Genomic DNA, 20,960 nt, shown 5'->3' on the forward strand with positions numbered 1-20,960 from the left:
GGAGGCTTTAGATAACACTTGAGATGATTTTGAAATAAGAACCGACTATGAATACCGGCCCTAGTCTTCATACTTCCCGCTTATGAACATAAAGTGCATGTACTTTCGTTTACGCAGCGACTGTCGCAGTGGCATCATTCTGTTTTCGTTGCACGCACATCAGATGTCAAATGAAAATAAAGCGAGGCATCCGCGGCACCCGCTACGCAAGCGAATGCACACAAAAGAGAGGGAGCGAACGCGCGACTCCAGAGACGAAATTTCGCGGCTGAATTCCCTACTGCCATCTGGCGGCTGTCGCCTATGAACCAGCGTGCATGCGTGCGTGCGTGTGTCGGGTTGCATCAGCCATTGGAAATACTCCGAATTCCGAAATCGCGCTCGAGGCCCAGAGCCAGTGACTTCACGTCGACCGCGGCTGCCAGTATTCACGGTCGGACTACGGGCCAGTCAGCTACGCTCTATCTCTTCGTGTGACAGAGGCGCGCGGTGAGTACGGGGGCGACCGAGTACGCGCACGCACGTGGGAAGCGTGCACGCACAGTGCGTGCCGTGTAGACCGTCAGGAGCGACCCTTTCTCCCTTTCGCACCTCCGCCGATCCCCCCGGAACGGCACCACGTGGTGTTCGGCGCGCGCTCGTCTCTCGCACGAAATCCCCGAGCCGCGGGGCCGGAAACGGCGTGGCCGATCGCCGGGGATGCACCGCGGAATTCGTGCGTTCCTCACGAGCGAGGAAAAGTCAGCGCGTGGTCGCGCGCAGCGTGTGCCCTCCTCCTCCGCCTTTTGCCCTCGCGTTGGACTTGGCTCCTCTTTCGTCGGACGTTCCGCGTGACCGCGTTGGACGGTAGCGACTTACGTAACGCGTCTAACCCTGGCCCCGGGCCAGTCTCGGGGACATTCCGAGTGCGGGAGAATGCGTCATTTTTTTAGGGTCGTGCGAAACGCCCTTCGCTCGACGGAGTGTCGTCGCGCGAGGGAGAATCGTTGGGGATGTTGTCCCTCCCCCCCATCCTCCTCCTCTCCGGCATTGATTGGTCGAAATTCGGCGCTGCTCCGTTTTTCGGAAAAGCCCTTCCTCCCCCCGAGTGGCAGTCTCGGCTCCGATTGATATCTCGATAACAAGATCTAACGTCTTGATCGCTTCCGACGGCAGAAATCGCGGTTATTGCCGGTATTCACGGCCGTTTATCTTTACCCTGGGGGATTTCGAAGGGGGGAGAAAAAAAAGGAGCGCATCCGTCCGACAAGTCGGATCGATTGGCATTGATGGAATTGGCTCAAAGGTCACTTCTCGAGCCGCACGCCCGAACGTCTTCTTCGTCTCTTACGTCACTCGAGCCCACGAGTGACTTCGATGCGTGACGTCACCGATGACGCTTTTTTTTTTGGTCATCCGAAGTATCGCCCACCAATTCGAAAATTGACGATTATCGCGCGCGACGATTGTTCCGCTATCGCCCGGGAGTCCCGCGAGCCCCGATACGTTCTTCAATGCGCTTCTCCGACACGTCACGAGCGGTGACGTATCACGAGGAAAAAAAGATTGCACTCCGCGTGACGCAACGGCGTTTCGTTCGCGATACCCGTAACGTCACGGGCGAATGTCAATCCGAGGGCAGAGAAAGCGCGCGATACTTCGTGAAAGAATTGCAAGTATCAATTATATAATAACTCGTCATACCAAATGTCTCGGGGGGGGGGGGGACAAAAAAAAAGATCGGGACACCCTGGTTGTCTCGAAGGGATCGAGTTTCCGAGAGGAAGGTTCGGTACAAAAGTCGATCTGTGCACTGGCGCCGTCAGTTTGACCCTCGGTGGCTTTGCCAAGGTCAGGACAAGGTCATGAATCTTTGAAACTGAACCCTCTACCTTTTATTGCGTATTCTTGTGGCCCCTTTCGAGGCCTTTCCAAAACACTATAATTTTTTTGCTCTGGGTGAGTCGTCTCGAAGTTGGTGAGTTTCTATTAAAATATCGGCAAAGGGATATCGGAACTGGAGTTCCCATAATGAGAGTTAAAGCCAGTGCAGTGACGACTTTTGATTGGTTGCCTCAGTCAGTAATATGTAACGGCCGAGCAACCGCGAATTTTAAACACGCGACAATTTGTAAGTTACGTTACATAATAGGCACATATAATAAAAGTTGTAATGCCAGACTGTGCAGCTGCAGGGTGTTTCAATTCGTCCTCAACACCAATTCAAAATGTGTCATTTTCCGTTAAAAGATATGGAAGGACGTGATGTTTCGGTCATTAATATGAAGCGAGACAATTGAACACCAATTAAATTTTCAGCGCTATGTGTAAAGTAAAAAAATCTGTTTAGATTAATAAATATTAATACTAATAATTAATATTAACTTCTTAGCAAACACAGAAACAACTACCATATAACGTATACATTGCACGTAATGTACGGATTTTATTACTATGTATGTGTATATGTGTATATGTTCGTGTATATATTTAGTATAATAGTCAACCTAAAGATAGCAAATCAGTGGTGACCAACACAAATTTGGCTGTACATGGCGACGGTTTGTCTCAACTCTTATTATAGGAACTCTAATCGGAACCTTTCGAAGAGATTAAGTTAAAAAAAACGTTTAATCGAAAAGTTATTGAGCTAAAGAGAACTATCTGATGAGTGGATCCAGTTTTGGATTAGGTTCTTTTTTTTATCGAAAACTTGACCCCTTTGAGATATTCCGGGCCTCGGACCTTTTTGGGCCATCCTGTATTATTGCGTGTGTGCCCCTCAAGTCGGTTCAGAAGTATTCTTTGCGCGTCTGTATTTGAATTAAAACTGAGCCAAAAGTACTCGTTCTACGCCGAGCAACGTTCGTAAATAAGCACGGTGGCGCAGCGGAGCGCGTGAAAAGACCTCTCGTAAATTTTTCGAAATTACACCTGCCAAATCGAGTGGAATAAATTGATATAATTATTATTGTGGAGTGATCTATACAAAATTTAGGGAATAAAGAAACGACAGTGCGAGCCTGTTACCGGGTACAAAAATCCTTATAAATATTTCAACGAAGATAGAAAACAAGTTAAGCGAGATAAAATTTTTTATTTACAACATCGACATGAACACACGTTTTTACCCAAATTACATTCGCTGTCTAGACGATCGACAGACTGTTTTTCCGTTGCGTTTTCCGTTTCGACCGACTTTGAATTCTTGTAACCGTCCGAGTATCAAGCAGACTTGTTGCATCAGACGGACAACGTGGCGGTTAATTTTAATATTATTCAACGATTATAACTTCGAATATTTATTATCAACGTCAAATAATGATAAAATCTAACAAAGCGTGTGACACGTGATGATAAAACAATCATTTGTATTTTTTCAGCGAGACAATTTTCCTATAATTGAACTTTTTTTTCCAGAGACAATTGAATAAATATGGGTGTTCCGGCGGGCGATCCAGAGAAAGGCAAGAAGGTAATAAATACGGAAGACAAAATTTGTATGATAATCTTGTAAGCAACAACTTATCGTAATTGGATATGTATTTTTTTGTAGCTTTTTATTCAAAGATGTGCACAGTGTCATACTGTCGAAGCGGGTGGCAAACACAAAGTAGGTCCCAATTTACATGGACTTATAGGTAGGAAAACTGGTCAAGCCCCGGGTTTCCTATACACCGATGCCAACAAGGCCAAAGGTATGTATTCAACTATTTATTGACGTATAGTTAAAGACGACACATCTATAAATGATACAAAATTCACTTATTCTGTATCTATTTCTGTATCTATCTATCTATCTATCTTCTTGTCTAAGCAGTGATCGTTATACGTATACGTGAAATAAACATGTGTACTTATGTAACGTACATCTAATTGTAATCTGCGCGTTGCTATGTTTTAGGTATCACTTGGAATAAGGATACCCTGTTCGAGTATCTAGAAAATCCAAAGAAGTACATTCCCGGCACGAAAATGGTGTTCGCCGGATTGAAAAAGCCGCAGGAGCGGGGCGATCTTATAGCTTACCTGGAACAATCGACGAAGTAGACGTCTCCTCGCGTGCATGCTGTCGATCGCGGAAATCACGACAAACGCGAGCGAGCGAGCGCGCGCAAGATGCCGCGCGTGGCATGAGTCGCGATATTAGTACGATTATCATCTCATCACGTCTCGTCATCTCACTCGTGTTCATCTATTGGACTCTCCTCTCGATGGTACTCAAAAGCGTTCGCAATACGTGTTCAAATAGTAATGAATTGTTATTGTATTGTTGATAAGTAGGTAATTGCAAGTATGTAAATGACGTGACACAAGGATCAGGCTAGCCCAGATCCTGCTTCTTTTTCTTCTTCATCACACCGAAGAGATATTCTTAGGAGCGCTAACGCCCGCCATGCGAGTGGTTGAGCCACTCTTCCGCGGATTCCGCGTCCTTGATTATTTATTATCATTGTACCATGCAGCGAGTGTTGATCTATAAATCAAAGATAAAATACAGATTAGGTAATTAAAAATTCGCCCGTTTCTTACTTCCTTTCGTCGAGTTGTGTGAGGTTTCAATCCCTTGCGACAGTTGGATTAAAGCGAATCTGATAATCGAGTATTTACAAAGCGATTAGCTATCATTGATATGCTATAATTTTCGAGTTCCGATTAGATTAGACAAGTACTACCGGCGTGGAGTATTTGAGCGTCTTATCGCTTTCACATATATTACACTTTTCCCGCCCTATTATTAGACTTTCCTGCTTTATATATGTATACATTTAAGGATTTCCAAGGTTGATAAAAGTGAAGGCGGAAGGATGCGGTTAGTGCCGACAGGAAGTCTATGGCGCGATTGGGGTTTTACCCAATTCCTTGGGGAAATCTCAACGCAGTCGCTCTTAGAGCACTGTTCTGATGCAACGAGTCGCGCGTACAGTTTACATACTCTAATATTTTGAATAGCGTTAACATGATTTAACGCGTAAGCGGTAACCGCGGAATACAGTCGGTGATACTCGTGAAAAAAAAGTTAAACGCGAATTAGCAAGAAGAGCTATTTTAATTTTAAATATAAATTGCAATTTTTTAAATTATTTTTCAGATTCGCGTGTGACGTATCCTTCGACTGATTGTAAGTTTTAGCACGCGCGTTTAAGGAATACTTCAATTTTTTATAAGTTCATGAGCTGATAATATTCCATCCATTAATGTACTTAAAAGGTAAAGTACATGTCAACGAATCGTTTTTCAAGAATAATGACGAGCAATTTGGAGCCTCCCGACCAGGCCGTTTCGAACGCTGACGGCAATTGTGTTGTAAAACTCAAAGATAAAACGTCTCTGAGACTGCGTTTGGGTCGTGTCTTCAGCTCTAGTGGGCTCAACAGTCCCAAGAGTCCGAAAAGCGTGTCAAGTTCCCGCGGATCGAGCCCTAATCACGGCAGTCCTTGCGCCAGAACAAGGTACTCCTGGCAACCGGGGTCCTACGGTAGCGAAGACAATCGATCGTCCTGTACGTCGGAGAGCGGGATCTCGACATCTTCGACAAAGTCGTCATCGATCGCAAATACGGCAAGCTCACCCAACAGCCCATCCACGCCGAAAAGTGCGTGCTCTTCAACGTGGTATGCTGCCGATAGGTAAGTTTACGTTTGAATCCTTGCGAAAAAAATTAACGTTTTACATTAATATTAACATATCTATGCATGTATAAGATATTTATAAAAAGTTGAATCTTCACGCGTTATTGATCAAACGCATTGATATGCTGGAATATGCGCGTTTAAGAATATGTGACGTCAAATGTCAAAGAGCTGTCAGATTCCCTCAAAAGTTTTTTTTTTACTTTATTAATAAGTACTTGCTTGCAGAAGTCGGTGGCCTCGTCTATTTTGAATAGCGCATTTAAATCCTTACGACATTTATTACGTTTATCTCGTTTTTTGTTAACATCTACTTTTTCTATGAAGTAATATTAACCCTCATCAAAGTGCTTCTGCGAGTGATCGGCCCACAACCCCGTACGTTAAAAAGTACAACTTTAATATTTTTCTTTCTTTTATTTCATCGGCGACCGGGTTTAAGATTTTGCGTACCAATAGATAAAACTTGCAACTGTAACATACTTAAATTTCTATTTTTTCTACTTTTGGTCGGTTTATGCAAGAGTCATCTTAAATATTCATCATCCTCATAATTTTTAAAAGCTGTAAATTTTTTAAAGAGTAAAATTTGTCTTTATACGGATATAAAAAGACTTTTTAAAAACTCCAACGATTAAGGTACATTTACTGTCTTTGAAAGATTCTATCTATAAAAATAGCCGTGTCAATTTATATTGACACATCATTTACATAAAAATTTTTTATTTTTAAAATTTTAGTACGTAAAACTTAGTACAATACTTGGATAAAAAGACTTGTACTTCTACTCTTTAGTATTTATAAAATTATACAACGAATGATCCCTTTTTTTTAATCCTTTGTGGGTGTCTCGCTGACCTGGAACCACAAGTGTGGCGTTCGTCAAAGGGTAACTCAAACTATTTTTACTCGTCGACAATGCTCGACATCTCCAATGAAAGATTGTTCCCGCGGACTAGATAAACGCACTTCGCTGTTGTATGCATTAGCAGCATTTATATAACGAATAAAACACACTGTATAAGCTGCCCGAGTCGTAAGTAATTCGTAACTAACTTCTGCGCGCTAACGCGGCCATGTGATTCTCGTAAAGTGCGATAACGCGTATAATAATCAAACTGAGTCGCGCTTTTAATCGGTACTCTATCGTTATTTCATTGTTCATGTCGAAACAATGTTTCACATATAATTACATATGTTCGTAGAAAAATTAAAGTAGAAAAATAATTAAAAGGATAATTTTACACGTGTATATTTCAGCGGCTTAGCAGCGCCAAGTTTTTTTTAATAAACAATAATGTCGCGAATCAGGACCGATATTAACCATTAAATTTTTCTTACATTAAAAGGCTAAAGTTAAACGCAAAGTCCAACGTAAAATTGGGTTTTGCATCGAAGAGCGAGTCTTCTATAAAATAGTACACCCACGGTTGGAAAAGTTACTTTATAAAAGTATCTAGTTACAGTTACAAGTTACCAATTCTGAAAAATGACGCGTACAATTACTAAAAAAGTAACGAAGCGTTATTTTGCAGTTACTTTCTCGCAATAAAAATAAAAGTATCAAATCTGCATTTGAATTGTAAAGTGTCGATAAAAGCGTTTACGTGCAAATGCAAGGCATAATGCGATCTGTAGAGATTTAAAAAATATATAAAGTAACTATTGATGTAACTATTAAATTAGTTATTAGTTATCGAAAAAATGTAACCGAGTTAAGTGACAGTTACAGACGGAGAGAAAGTAACGAAGTTAAGTTAGAGTTACCAAAAAAGTAACTGTAACTTCGTTACTTCCCAACCCTGAATACACCCAACTAAAAAATATCGTTTGTACAGGAGGCTCTCCTATGTCTCGCTCCATTTACATTCGATGTTAGGGATAAGAGGGTCAATTCTGTATCTCACGCTATAGTGAAAGTGATAAAAGTGAGTAGCTTTATCTCTTTACAATTGTCTCTTTAGAAAGAGACAAAGTCGCTCACTTTTGGCACTTTCGCTATATTGTAAGACACAGAATTGACCCCAACATGTCTATTATCGTTTGACTTTAGTTGCCGTTGTTCAAGAATCCCGTGCATATTTTACGCGGCTAATGTAATCGTGACGTTTTGATGAACAATCATGCGCGGCTTTTCATATATTGGAAAAAGTCCAAGTACAAGCGCGAATATCGATCAGAGTGGACACCTTTATGTTTGCGCCGCGCGACCACCGCACAACTTTAGCCGCGCGCACGCTCCCCGTCGAGATAATGGCGAGAAAAATCAAATGATCTTTGGGGCGATCCGAGGATCATCTGACTGACTGGCATCGGAAATGTGTGCGATCGCACCTTGCGCAGTCCGAGTCACGCGAGACAGAAAATCTGACTATACAGAAATAAAAACTTGGCACTCGTAAGATAAATGAAGCTACGGGAGGAGGGTGTAAATGATGGTGTTCTCCGTTTAATCATGCGACTTATAGAAGCAACTATCGTGCAAAGCTATGATCGTTTTCGTAATCGTCGAGCTGTGTAGCTGTGAAGAGAATAAATATGAGATTAAAAATGTGGAAAAATTCACGAAGCCACAGATTCTCGTTTTCAAAGTGTCCTCGTGAACTTTTCAGCTCTGACCTAGTTCAGGATGTCTGATCGCCCTAAATAAGCAAGGGACGCGGTTCTTGCGTAGGATACGCGGATCTCTTTCCGCAGCAAATAAATTGCAACGAATTGGTACGGAAGCGTCGCCGACGACGACGTTGAAGGCCCGAAGTTCCTCGATAGGATGAGTTGGCAAGCGCAGAAATTGGAATGGATTGTCGAATAAACGTTGAGGAGCGGAAGGGAGAAAGAGGAAGGATATATAATAATACGCGGGGTTCGAGACGCGTGTTTCGGCGTACGACAGTACGCGGCCCTGCGGTTGGTCTTTTTCGTACATCGAGGAACCACCGAGCGATGGGTCGATGCAGCGCCGGCGCTGCGGAGTGCGCAACCACGAAGACGAGCACCCCACTACTTTCACCTCCGTGTGCCGTCCCAACGATCGCGTCAACGTGGAGGTGTGCGACGGGGAGGAGGACCTCGCCTCTCCTCCCGTGTCCTCCCTCTCGTTCTCCTCCTGTCCCTCGGTCTCTCGATGCACCTCGTCGCCGTGGTCCGCAGAACGCTACGCGCCGCGCACGGGACCACTGTGGTTCACCAGTCGCGCGTTCACCAACTAGCCAGCCGATCCAATCTAAGTGCTCGCTCGGTAGACGGGCTATAACGATCAACCACGAGTCCATCAGGTGAGTGGTCCAAGCACGATTCAGGGAGGAATGTCAATTGATCACGGTCCCTCGTCGTTTCAAGAATCGTTTAACACACCGAGATCCGATGAATCCAGAGGCAACTGTGAGAAACGGACACAATTGACGTATCAATCGCGTCGCGAAGGATCATTTCCTCGCGATTCTGTGTAAAACCGCGTAGACGCGTCCTTCATCGGCGTGCGTCTTCATCACGGGTTATCGTAACGTCGCCAGCTCGTGAGAACGTGAAATCGAAAATGAATATCCGTCGTCGAGCCAGGTCACACTTGCCTCAACATTCGCGCTATACGGTTAACGGATCGATTCAACATGGTTTTGACATTTAGCGACTGTTATATTTCTTCTTCCGCTGAAGCCATCGTAGCGAGGTATAAGCACGACGATAATTACCATTGGCAGTTATAATGCACTCTCGCTAAAGCCGAAATGATTTTACAAGCTTCCGCCTTGAGCGTTTTTCCTTTTTTAACAACGTTGATTGTATGCACACCTGTCTCCGAGGCATGTGTCTAATCGGAGTCCCGACTGTCCAGGAAGGGTCTCGATTTCGAGCCCGCAAGTCGCCCCCGTCTGTCGTAGCGAGTTTATCGGTTGTCGCATTAAATTAATCAATAATTCACGCGGCGAAACTAGTTTGCTGTCAGTGAGTTAATGTGACAGCGCGACATCGTGATCGCGCCAACCCACCAACCAGAGTGGACGGTTCGAAGCGCGATTGGACTCTTCGAGGAGCGATCCGCCTCGGGAAATCCTTTTTCTTCCCTTCGCGGTGGTCTTATCCGAGCAGATTCTATTCTGAGAACTGTCGATACTCGAGACAATTGCATTTAATAATAGTTAAGTTGCTAACAATAGGACGTCGCGGTAATCCAAGATGCGGAAGAGAACCTCTTCTTTCTCCGCTCTTCCATTTCGCGCCTCTTCCTTTTAAAGCGCAATCGGCAGACAATCGCAATTGCAAAATTAGTCGACGTAATTTCGCTGCTGTGCGTAACGAGTTTTGTTTTTATTTAAACACGCGGCAATTGGCGGGCAAGGTCTATCTAATGATCTCGTATCCTGTACGCATATCCGACGATATTTTCGCACATGCATGCGCGGAGACGTACGCGCCGTTTACCGATTTATATTCCGCTTTCGACAATGGTCCGTAACTCTCGTTATTTGCTGGCACCGAGCAGAAGCCCATTCAATGAAGTAGCGCGCGGATATCTAAGGACAGTGTCTCGAGCAACGACCAAGATTTAGGGCACGGGATCTCTCGACACGCGTGCACACGCGCGCGCTCGCGCGCGCGAACGGAAAGCCTACAGCGATGCATATTCACGTGTTAGCGTGGCAAGTCGCGGGAATAATTTGCACTCAATGTCACTACTTGGACTGGATCTTACGCGAAACATCTGTCGTCCTTCTACGACTCGATAGAAACGAGATTCTCTATGAGGCAGAGGTACATGCAACTTGTCGAGAAGAAACCTCTCTGCGACCGGATGTATGTAAAAACGATCCGGATGCATAATTACGTTAAACGGATCGTCCTGAAACGTAGAAGTTAAGCGGTCTCGATTCCTTCCTACTTGGGGCTTGTCTCCCAGTGAGAAATGATTCGTCGATCGACGTCGCAACGACGTCGAATCGACATCGACACCGTCGAATTGACGTCGATTCGACATCATTTCGACGAATCATTTCTCACTGGGCTGGATCCCCTCTAAAAGGAAGTGTATAAAGAAAGCACCGTATTTCTGGAGATTCAATTTCAACTAGCTGCCCAACTGCAGCCGCAGCCGCGGCTTGAAGCCGTGAGTTGGTAAAGATATAAGTCATGGCGAAACGCGCGCAGTTTTCCGTCGCTACTATTAGTGATGTCTGACATCACGATCGCGTAATGCACATGACGGCCGGTTATATACAGATCGGAGAGACAGGATAAACAGATAAGGTCTTCGCAGAGAATGTATGGTTTGCTCGCGAACGACTCGTACAGCGTTTCCCACAAACTTCGCGTCCAAGTTCACCGAAATGTAACGTAACGACGGTGATAATGTTCACTTTTTCGGCAATCTCCACCCGTGAATTGAGTCTGCGATTGTAAATGGGGCATCTTTATATTCGATTAGTTGGAGTAAGGTAAAAAAAAAATCCTAGTACACACAGAGAGAGAAAAAATAGTCATTTTTGGACCCAACCATATTTTTTAAATTCTTCCAATTACGTTTTTTTTTTACAATATTATACAATACAATTATTGTATATTACTAAATTAAAAGCTCGTTTTGGTTTATGATAACCATATTATAAGTTGCATGGACCAATATTGTGGTTATGAGAACTATAACATTGTTAGGTCAACCATAACTTACGTTGGAGGAATTATAAAAAATATGGTTGGGTCCAAAAATGACTATTTTTTCTCTCTGTGCAATTGTCAATGAAACAAAATGCAAGAAGGCGCGGAGAATCGGTCGAGTCTCGGATATCTACGATTGATTTTGTGGGACTGGAGGGGTGCGTGTACCAGTCCGCAACGTTACGTGGCGCGATTTTGCTCTGTAAGAAAACGGCGATGGAAAAAAAAAGGCGGCCTCCGTCAGCCGCGGGGCTCGAGAGTGACACGGCCGTGTATATATGATGTCAGTCCGTATCATCGGGGCGAAAAGTAGGTCTAGGGAATCAGCTGGCCGAAAGAGGCGCGTGCGCCATCAGAGACGCCCACCTACTGATCGTGCTTCTGGAAACAGCGATTTCGCAAGGGTATAACAAACAGTCGTGCACGTATATACAAAGAGATCCGCCGACTGGCCCCGCGCGTTTGTTCCCACGTGTATGATTTAGGAGGCTCGATGGGATTGCCGCGAGGCAATTTCACGAGACCGAGTCAAGTTGGACGAAATAAAATCTCCCAAAGCGCGCGGCTGCTGAGATTATGCATATTATCGGAATATAATATGTACGTAGATGCGCGCGCGCACACGTGCACGCACATTTCTGGTTTACGAAATCGGGGATTAGCCGCTTAATTATTTTTGCTTCGCGCATAGTTCAGGGACGACCGTGACCGCAAGAGCTTCGGGATAAACATAGTCGAGGTTGATGGCGGACGCGACACTTACGTAAAAAGTTCCGGCGATCCCCGCGGAATAATTGCAATTAATAATCGCTTGCACTCAAATCATGTATCGCTGTAGGTATTAGATTCCCGAGGTTTTACGTCAACTGTTAGCAGAGAGAAACGATATATACGTGTACGTCAGGTGGACCGAGAGCTGAGAAATCCTCTGAAGATGATATTCTGATTATGGACAGTGTGTTTTCTTATCATTATTTAATACTGGGATTATTAAGCCTGGCTAAAGGCATTTCTACGAGCGGACTGTTTGTTACAATTTCACAAATAAATATAATACATAGTGAAACGGTATGAATATATTATAGTCCGATTAGATTATAGACAGTTATATCAGACATCGCGTGGGCAGTAAAAAGATTAAAGCTAAGCACTACAAGTCAGATCTTTTAACCGCCTAGTCGCTTCCATTATTCATTTTCTTGAAGCTAGGATTCCAGATAGACCACGAAAACGAAACGGAGCAGGCACTAAACCGACGCATAGCGAGGCTATTAGAAAAAAACCTAGTCACTTTTTATGGAATAGCTGCACGTTGATTGCAGGCTACACGTTTCTCGAAACTAGAACTCGGACCAAGTTCCAGCATCGTGGACACAGTTTAATAAAAATTGTACACATTTCAAGAATACACTTTTTTTTCCTTTTTCGTTATTTAGCCTCGACAGACGGTAATAATGGTCACTCGTGTACAGGGCGTTAAAGCAACGTGCACACCAGTAAGTCGGGTTGCCTATTCTTTTTGTCGGCAGGCGCATGCTTTGTTGCATTCACAGAATAAGCTCTAAATAAATTCACAGAATAAATTCTAAAATGTAACCATGTAAGTATAAATGTACAATGTGCAGGGACAAATCTGCGGAAGGCCACTATGGTTAGTTAAGCCGTTAGTAACGAAAGGTTAAAGTACATAGTACGGTATGACTCACGATGGCTTCAGCGGTAACGAGCGCTCGTTCCCTACCTCCGCACTTGTGCCAATGCGGAGCGTAATCCTTCTCTCTCTCTCTCTCTCTCTCTCTCTCTCTGTCTCTCTCTCCCTCTCCCGTAATCACTTTCTCTCTCACGTAACCGCAGACATGAAGTATTCGCCGCAGCAGCAGCAGCAACAGCAGAAGCAGCGCAAGTCGGAGAGCAGCGACGCCGCATCCATGGATGCAACCCTCAGCCGGACATCGCCGTCCGGCACGCAGGAGCAACGCAAAGCCTCGTCGACGTCGTCATCGACGCGGGCGCCCGTCTGCCGTTCACCATCCACCGGCATGTTCGCCTGGATGCGCGTGTTCCGGCTTGCCTCAATGTTGCACCAGGTCGGCTGCTAAGGCTCGACCTGGCGAATGCGGACCGCGTCGCAAGCGAGAAGGAAAGAGAGTCCGGAACGGAGGAAACGAGAGAGGGAAAGAGAGCCGATAGAGAATCGTATACCTTAACAATCTCAGATTAAATAATTATCGTACAACACAGTGGAGACGCGCGTAGCGCACGGGCACGAAGCGGCGGCCCTGTTTCGTCTCCAATCGCGTCGCGATTAAAAGAAAAAAATAAATAAATAAATATACATATATATTTATGCACGGCTGAGTCAACGTAGCGACACATGGCCAATATTGTAGCTCGATCATAGTGCATTACGCGAAGATGAATCGCCAAGTTGCGATTCGCCGTGTACAGATGTTGAGGTGTAGCTTGGGCCGCACCTGCGCTGTATCGTCCGCGGAAAAAAAAGATGATATGAAAATACACCCCTCTCCGCCGCGTCTCCTCACGGGCGATTTTGTTTCCTGTTACTTTTCCGTAAGGCAGATCGCTCTCTTATCCTCGTTTCTCAAAAATTAATTTAATTAACTAACGCCAGTTATTACTCTATTCGCGTGGGATTCTTGATTTGCCTTACTCACGCGGATACGGAACTTCTGTAATTAGCCCAGCAGTCCGTTATGCCAATCTGTGTTCCCTTCTGCGAAAAAGTTGGGCGCGGCCCCGGTCACACAGAGTAAAAACAACGCGCGCGTGTTTCGCGAATAACATGTACCTCTCGCATATACATATATATATACAAGAAATCGAACCATAAAACACGGGTAGAGGAATTAAATTACGTAGCAATTTGAGCAATTAAGGTTCGAGGATGCGACTCGATCGCAGAGGGGGGGACCTGCTTCGCAGACGATCTGTGGTACGCTTCGATAGGTCGGACATAACAATAGGTTTGTCCTTTATGGCTCAACTACCTGCTAGTTCGGAGTTGGACTTTTTCACATTGGAAGGAAAGAGACCAATTCTGAGCCAGTGCAGCCAGTTCAGCTACAAAGAACATATTTAATAACAACGTTATTCGCGGAACTGAGCCGCGATTAGCTGATCAATCCGTCGATCGATCCTTACGTAGCGGCGAGCCTCGATGAAGTCGGAGACGATTCGTCACTTATTGTTAGAGAGAAAGGGCTCCACCCATTTCGGACAAACGCGCGTCGCGATTTGCGCGCGTCGAATACAGCGTCTGCCAACAGCGATATGACTCGTAGTCGGATTACGAATATTATAGAGTAATATAAATTATGCGGCGTCGCGACACCCCGCGAAGCCGACGAGTTTGATTTCGAATCCGCGATCCCTCGCCAGTACCTTCTTGAGTTCCCTCCTCCCCATTTTCTCGTCTCCCATTGCTCGACCGATGACGTCGGCGTATCCCGCCGCGCACCGTGGATTCTATTTTTATATATCATGTGCAAATGACGAGAAAGCGACGTATCGTTTTTTCCTCCCCCCCCCCCCCTTTCCCTCCACTCACTCCCCCGCCGCGAAGCGGTTGCGCTTCTTAAATCGCGAGCAGAGAAAGAAATGATGAGACCCGGTTGACAAGGTGCACCCCGAGAAAAACTGCGGGGAAGTCACGCGACTTCCTCTAGGATCACGTTCGTCTATCCCCCTCCTCCCCCCCCCCCCACACGTTGGGTGCTTCCGAAGAAGCGCTCGGGGCAGCTCGGGATTAGATTTTGGTATAGTGTACGTGACGTAAACTATACCTAAATCTAACTCTGAGTTGCCCCGAGCGCTTCTTCGGAAGCACCCGTTGATTGTTTCATCGTCACGTTCAGCGCCGAGCTCTATTGATGTTATATCTCGTTGATCGTTGGATTATATATTTTATGATTACGCAAATTCACAAATAAATTTGCAAACAAATAAATTTGCTTTAACCTGTTATGGCGCTTATTGTTCTTTCCCCCCCCCCCCTTTAAAGTCTTCCGGTGGCTCGTTTCATCGAGTGTGCGGGCGAATACGGCGTACGGATGAACCACGAATATCTATATTTTGCGACAACTATTAACTGGGAATTAAGAATTCTCGCAATACGCGGCCATTCCGCATTAATTTTAACCTCTCTTTTCCTTATTTCAATTACTGTGTACTTGAATTAGCCGTTCCGCATAAGTAATTTGCGCTGCGCGAGTAATACTACGATTGCGCGGAGTTCACTTGACAAGACTGTCGCGCAATCACATTTTATCGACAGTATACTATGCGTAATGAAGGGCTTTTCATTGAATGCCCAGTTCTTGAAATCAAATTGTGCCTAAAGACAGCAAATCTACCATTAGACAATTCCACCGGTGTCGAGACGAGGTTAACATATACAAACAATGTCGGTTTCGCGTAAACGTATAGCTCAGAAAATTTCTCATGCAGTAACGCCCTCTCGGCAAACTTTGCGATTGAAACTGTGGACGGTAAAGAGAGAAAGTAACGATTCAGGAGTGTACGCGATTCAATTGGTCGATCGCTAACTGTACTTGTTTCGTAATTTCCTATTTAAAAGAAGATGATAATTGCATATTTTGCACAAAACGAGGAGATAATTTTTAGTAGCGAAACGTTTAATATCTACCATTACAAAGGAGACAAACAGAGACGTTCGTAATGAAACTTTGACGTCCATTTCTACCAATGCAGACCAACGTTGATCTCAGTTTAAGTTACCCAAGGAGAAGAAAAAGTCAGGATGATGTCAATTTGATGTCATATTGACCAAATTTATGTTCAAATTTTGGTCAATTTGACGCCGTATTGATCAAAATTTCACATAGATTTGGTCAATATGTCATCAAATTGACATCATCCTGACTTTTTCTTCTCCTTGGGTGCTTTTTCACTTTTTCTAACTTCTAGAATTGGAAAAAGATAAAAACTTAGTTGAGCCGGAACTGAAATTAATCTGCATTGGCAGAAATGGGCCTGAATCGTGTCTACGTACGGCCTGTGGTTCTCAAAATTCAAAAACTATCCGCAATCATTTCTGAATTATCGACTGCGAATATCATTTCCGATCGGCCCACCGTGGCGCGTCGCGCGATCTGCCTTATCCGCGAAGGTAGGCGCGGTACCGGCCGCGGTGCCGCGGGGCGGGCGATAGTCGCACGTCAGCGGAACGTGTGGCCAAACTGTCGAAGTGGGCTATCGTCACCGTCGAGCGGGCGGCGCGCAAGGTGGATGAATCTCGTGTGTGTGCCTACGCAGTCTCTCCCCGACACTTGGTATTACGATTACGCTTCTTTTTCCCCGGTTATCGCGGATAGAACGGGTTGCACTCGCGTCGCGCGGCGCGGCGAATCGACGTTCTCGCGGGGGGGGGGGGGACTCTTGTTCACTCTTGTTCGCGCGCGTGCGCGCAACAGCGCGGACGAGCGGTCGTCGGACGCGTCGCGACGCCCCGGGTGGCGCGAATCGCGGCGACGCGACGGCCGACAGCGGACTTCGCGCTGGTCGCGCGAGGAGCCGAGGCCTCAGTCGGCGGCGCGATCCGAATGAGACATGCGGCGACCCTTGACCCGCCATCTCTCCGAGGGTGGCGGCGGTGGTGCCACGGCCGACGGCGGCGGCGGCGGCGGCGGCGGCAATGCCGGTAGACGACAGCGTTCGACCGCGAAGGAGGGCAGCGACGAGCGCGCGGGGTACACCTGGGCCTGCCGCGATTACAGCCATCACCTGTCGTTCGGCGACCTCTTCAAGGCCCCCACGCCCCTGGCCGAGTGCCGCGGTCGCGCGGCGGCGGCTTCCCCGGAGCCTCGGAGCGCCACGATCCACAGGTAGGGTGCTTAACCCCGTTACCTTTTGCCCCCCTTTTTTCTGCACCCCCTCGCGTCCCCTCTACCACCGCCCTGTCCCGCGTCCACGTTTTTCAGCTGTCGCGCCACCGTTGGTCGGCGATTTCGAGCCCGCGCTTGAAATAATTGGAGCGCGATTCGAAATCCGATCTCGAGTGAGCGCCGGATAACATCGCGCCGGCTGGAGAGCCTCGCCATTACGAGATCCCAGCCGTTCTGGCTTATTAATGTGGCCGCGCTATCTCGATTCGAGCCGAGCGCTTCCGGCGCTACCGCTGGTCCCGCGAAGGCTGAGTAAATACCTCTTATACGAGTGAATGAAATTCATTTGCCAAGAACAACAAGCGCGCACGGGCGTCGTTGCGCCGATATTACAAGTGTAGGTGCTGGTATTGGGACTCTGGCTGTCTATTGAAATCCCTTTCTAGAAAAGGGACGTTACCGCCGTGAATGTTGTTCATGTCGAACCGAGGGGCTAAACCGCTCAGGGCATCGTCGTGTACAGATTTGTGGCATTACTGGGCACTACTAGGCATTTTTTGGGGCATTATAAAGGTAAAATAAGATAGAACAAGATAAATAAGTAAAGCCAACGGCACACGATACTATTTTGCCTACTGGATTGCTTACGAGCGCCAATCGGAATGCGGAGTTCTCGATCAGGTGACTCAAAGCTGAATCCTGATTGGCTCTCGTGATTAATCCAGTGGGGAGAAATAGTATCGTGTGCCGTTGGCTTATAGCGAATTCGGTTGGCCCACTGGGCATTACTTTATCTTACTATCTTATATTATCTTACTTGGTCTTTATGCCCCAGAAGCACCTAATGCCCAAACTAATGCAAAAAAATGCCTAGTAATGCCCAGTAATGCCGCAAATACACCACAATGCCCTCAGCTGTTTCCCCCTCGATTCCGTAAAAGTCGTCAATTTTGTCCCCAGTTGGCAAGTGGAACGTGTATGTTTTTTTTTAATACAGTTTTTAAGCTGCACAATTACGTGGTGCAATCAGTAAACACGAAGGGAACACACGTAAAAATGCGAAAGAAGCGGGTAAATACACACGGACGTGCTATAAGAGTGGGATGTATAATTTCTTTTACGAAACGTTCTAATATCCTCGAAAACCGTCAAATGTATTAATCATCCGAATTGCATATTATTTTGTTCTAACAACGTCGCGGGTCTCTATTGAGTTCACAGGACTTTTCGCGTATTTTCCTCTACGATCTTTCGCACAGGGGCTCGATTCTCGAATTCACTCGAAGGAGAAACCTATGCGAAAATTCGGCTCTTGCAGAAAAGTTGCAAGCTGATTGGCCTGGTTATTTTTGACCAATCGACTCGTAACTTTTCTGTGGGAATAGAATTTTCGCATGCGTATATCTCTTTCGAATGAATACGAGAATCGAGCCCCAGAATCGGTCAGAGGTTTTTCTCGCAGCGCTCGCGGACTTCTCGTTTTCATAGCTCGCGCTATACTTGCGTTCGAAGCGCCGAATCTGTATCTATCTCACGTATCCACGCACTCGCGGCATTCAATAAAGCAACTCGATAAGGAAGCGCGGCCCCTTTGATTAGCCGACAAAAGGGACCACGGGCCCGATTCTCGAAATCATTTAAAGAAGAAACGTATACGAAAATTCTACTCTGACAGAAAAGTTGAAACTCGATTGGTTAAAGCCATGCGAATAGCCAATCAACTTGCAACTTTTCTGTAAGAGCAGAATTTTCGCATACGTTTCTCCTTCGAATAAATTCAAGAATCGAGCCCCGCATAGTCAACAGATAACGCAAAAGTGTTGATGCGGATATTCGACTCCCCCGACCAGTCGTCAAAGAGCCGCGCAGAAAACACAACACTTTCCAGATGTACGCGTCATGAACATCTCTCATCTCTTCTACGCGACACACTCGTACCGCATTTATTAGATATTACATGTCCCACGTGTAACATTTTCACGTGGATGCAGCTTCAAATGTAACATTCCATTTAGAAATTTCTTGAGGTATAACAATAAAAGAACAGCGCTCGTTAAGGTAGTTGTTTCGCGACAGTAATAAAGTTTCTGCCAGACAGGAACCAGCACTCGATTATTACAATGATATATCTTGATGCAATATTGTTCTAAAAAACACCCTTACGATTTATACATAATATAAAATAGATGTTCTGTTGTTTATATTGTTGAAACGGAACGGTGAATAATTTTGATTTTTCCCACTTATTCGTTCTATTTTATTTTATAACATTTGTTTCTCATACACGAATCTCACTCACTGTTATAAGCTTGAAAAAAAATGTGCCATCAGTTGCGTTTGCAAACGCAAATATTAATATTTTAACACATAATAATATGTGTAAGTAATATTTCACGTGTAATAATGTTACAACGAATTATATTGTTACGTGTAATAATATTTTCAACGTGTTTTACACGTAATATTTCGTATAACATAGCAAACTTGAACATTTTCTTTTTTAGAACTTTGAGACGGTCCATTTTAATTTAATTAGTTATTCTGCACATATTAATGTAAAGAATAATCTGTAAAAGTTTGAAACAATTCTCGCATAAATAATTCTACGAAACAACTACCTTAAATGTATAAACAGCTGTCGTAAAGAGCCAAAAGTTACGAGCTGCACGAGACGTTATATTCAATAAATGATGGTTTATTAACGAATACTCAGTGAACGTTTCAATTGTACTTCTTCAGCGGCACAACTTGGAAACAAAAAGTTTAAATAAGTATTTACCTCCAAAAAATAGCCTACCCCTAAAAATAATTTAAAAAGTCCAAAATTAAAATTAAATATGAAATCAATGGTCAACTAGCCAGATGTTTAGAAGCAATTCAGTTTGTGGGGGGGGGGGATTGTAAGTTGAGATTGATCGTATTTGTAAAATCATTGATAAAATAAATTAAAAATAGCATAAAAACAAAATCGCGATACTTACTAACACAATGAGAGACTGAAGCGTGGTCTTTAAAAAAGTCAAATCGCGTAGAATCTGTCATACGTCAGACTCTCGTAATACCTTACATAACAAAGGGGATCGTTTATCATAAGGAGGGACGGAGGAGCGTAGGGAGGGAAGGAGAAATAAATGAGAGAGGAAAGGGGAGGGGGACATCCTCATTCCGTCGGCTTAGGCAGTTGATCGTCGATCGACTGTCGAGCGGAGATGATCGTTGAGTAATAAATTAGATTCGCTAGGTGCCGGGAATTATGCGACATCGCGCGCGCGTGAATCCCTCCCCGAGCGGCAAGTAGGGCGACAGCGTGGAGCGGAAGAACGGAAACGACCTTGAGGAGAGGAGGAGTAGCGCAGCCCGATCGGCGGGATGACCCCGCTATTTCGATTAGTTAACGGAGGCTGCCGTTCGTTGCGGCCGGAACACCGGGAACTGGGTCACCCGGGTTTTTTTTTTTAAAGGGCCTTGCGTCCTCCCCCGCGTTCACATTCGCGATGAATGAAGCGCGTTATGCAAACTCGACGAGCGACAAACAAGTTGAGGTCGAGAGTCTGCCCGTAAAACACCGCCATCGGGTTCCTCTAAAGAACGTTTTTTCCGACACTCGGAGGAAATGCGAGAAAGCGTGGGATTTCACCCGGAAAATGGAGTAAGATTGTACTTACGCGCGGAAATAAGATAGGATTGTTGCTGCAATGAGACTGATCGGGAGAATTAAATCTAACATAAAAATCTAATGCCGATTTCGAGTTTGTTATATTTTTAACATTGCAACTAAAACGTTCGGAATATGTTATACATCTGATGTTAGAATACTTGTAAAACGGAGGAGTTC

At 45.1% G+C, this 20,960-nt stretch overlaps 3 protein-coding genes across 4 annotated transcripts in view; all 3 read left to right on the forward strand.

The window, feature by feature from the left end:
• The first annotated feature begins 371 nt into the window (after positions 1-371).
• On the forward strand, positions 372-4,496 carry LOC105565252 (cytochrome c-2). The gene is made up of 4 exons (XM_012018290.1): positions 372-489; positions 3,400-3,454; positions 3,536-3,677; positions 3,884-4,496. Exons 2-4 carry the CDS (start codon positions 3,416-3,418, stop codon positions 4,027-4,029), a joined length of 327 nt encoding a protein of 108 aa, XP_011873680.1. The 5' UTR covers positions 372-489; positions 3,400-3,415; the 3' UTR covers positions 4,030-4,496.
• An 80-nt stretch (positions 4,497-4,576) lies between these two features.
• LOC105565248 (rap1 GTPase-activating protein 1-like) overlaps positions 4,577-20,960 on the forward strand; it is a 150,714-nt gene continuing 134,330 nt past the window's right edge. Inside the window, exons 1-2 of one of the 2 annotated variants that reach the window (XR_001009182.1) lie at positions 4,577-4,951; positions 5,072-5,609. Coding sequence is in view for 1 of the 2 variants with exons in the window: in XM_012018280.1 (XP_011873670.1) it covers positions 5,227-5,609 (383 nt within the window). In the remaining variant the exon portion in view is untranslated. Of the gene's footprint in view, positions 4,952-5,071; positions 5,610-20,960 lie in introns of those variants that run through there. The other variant, XM_012018280.1, reaches the window with a different exon arrangement.
• Positions 8,680-15,237, forward strand: LOC105565251. Its single transcript, XM_012018289.1, has 2 exons — positions 8,680-8,887; positions 13,116-15,237. Exon 2 carries the CDS (start codon positions 13,118-13,120, stop codon positions 13,358-13,360), a length of 243 nt encoding a protein of 80 aa, XP_011873679.1. The 5' UTR covers positions 8,680-8,887; positions 13,116-13,117; the 3' UTR covers positions 13,361-15,237.

This window comes from Vollenhovia emeryi, unplaced genomic scaffold (assembly GCF_000949405.1).
Source record: "Vollenhovia emeryi isolate VEMERY1.0 unplaced genomic scaffold, V.emery_V1.0 DF939154.1, whole genome shotgun sequence".
Lineage (NCBI taxonomy): Eukaryota > Metazoa > Arthropoda > Insecta > Hymenoptera > Formicidae > Vollenhovia > Vollenhovia emeryi.

Excerpts from the sequence above, each read along its gene's own strand:
- LOC105565252 (XM_012018290.1), top strand. The coding sequence starts at position 3,416 with ATGGGTGTTCCGGCGGGCGATCCAGAGAAAGGCAAGAAG. Across the intron at positions 3,455-3,535 it reads ATCCAGAGAAAGGCAAGAAG|CTTTTTATTCAAAGATGTGC; the intron begins GTAATAAATACG and ends ATTTTTTTGTAG. Across the intron at positions 3,678-3,883 it reads CGATGCCAACAAGGCCAAAG|GTATCACTTGGAATAAGGAT; the intron begins GTATGTATTCAA and ends GCTATGTTTTAG.
- LOC105565251 (XM_012018289.1), top strand. The coding sequence starts at position 13,118 with ATGAAGTATTCGCCGCAGCAGCAGCAGCAACAGCAGAAGCAGCGCAAG.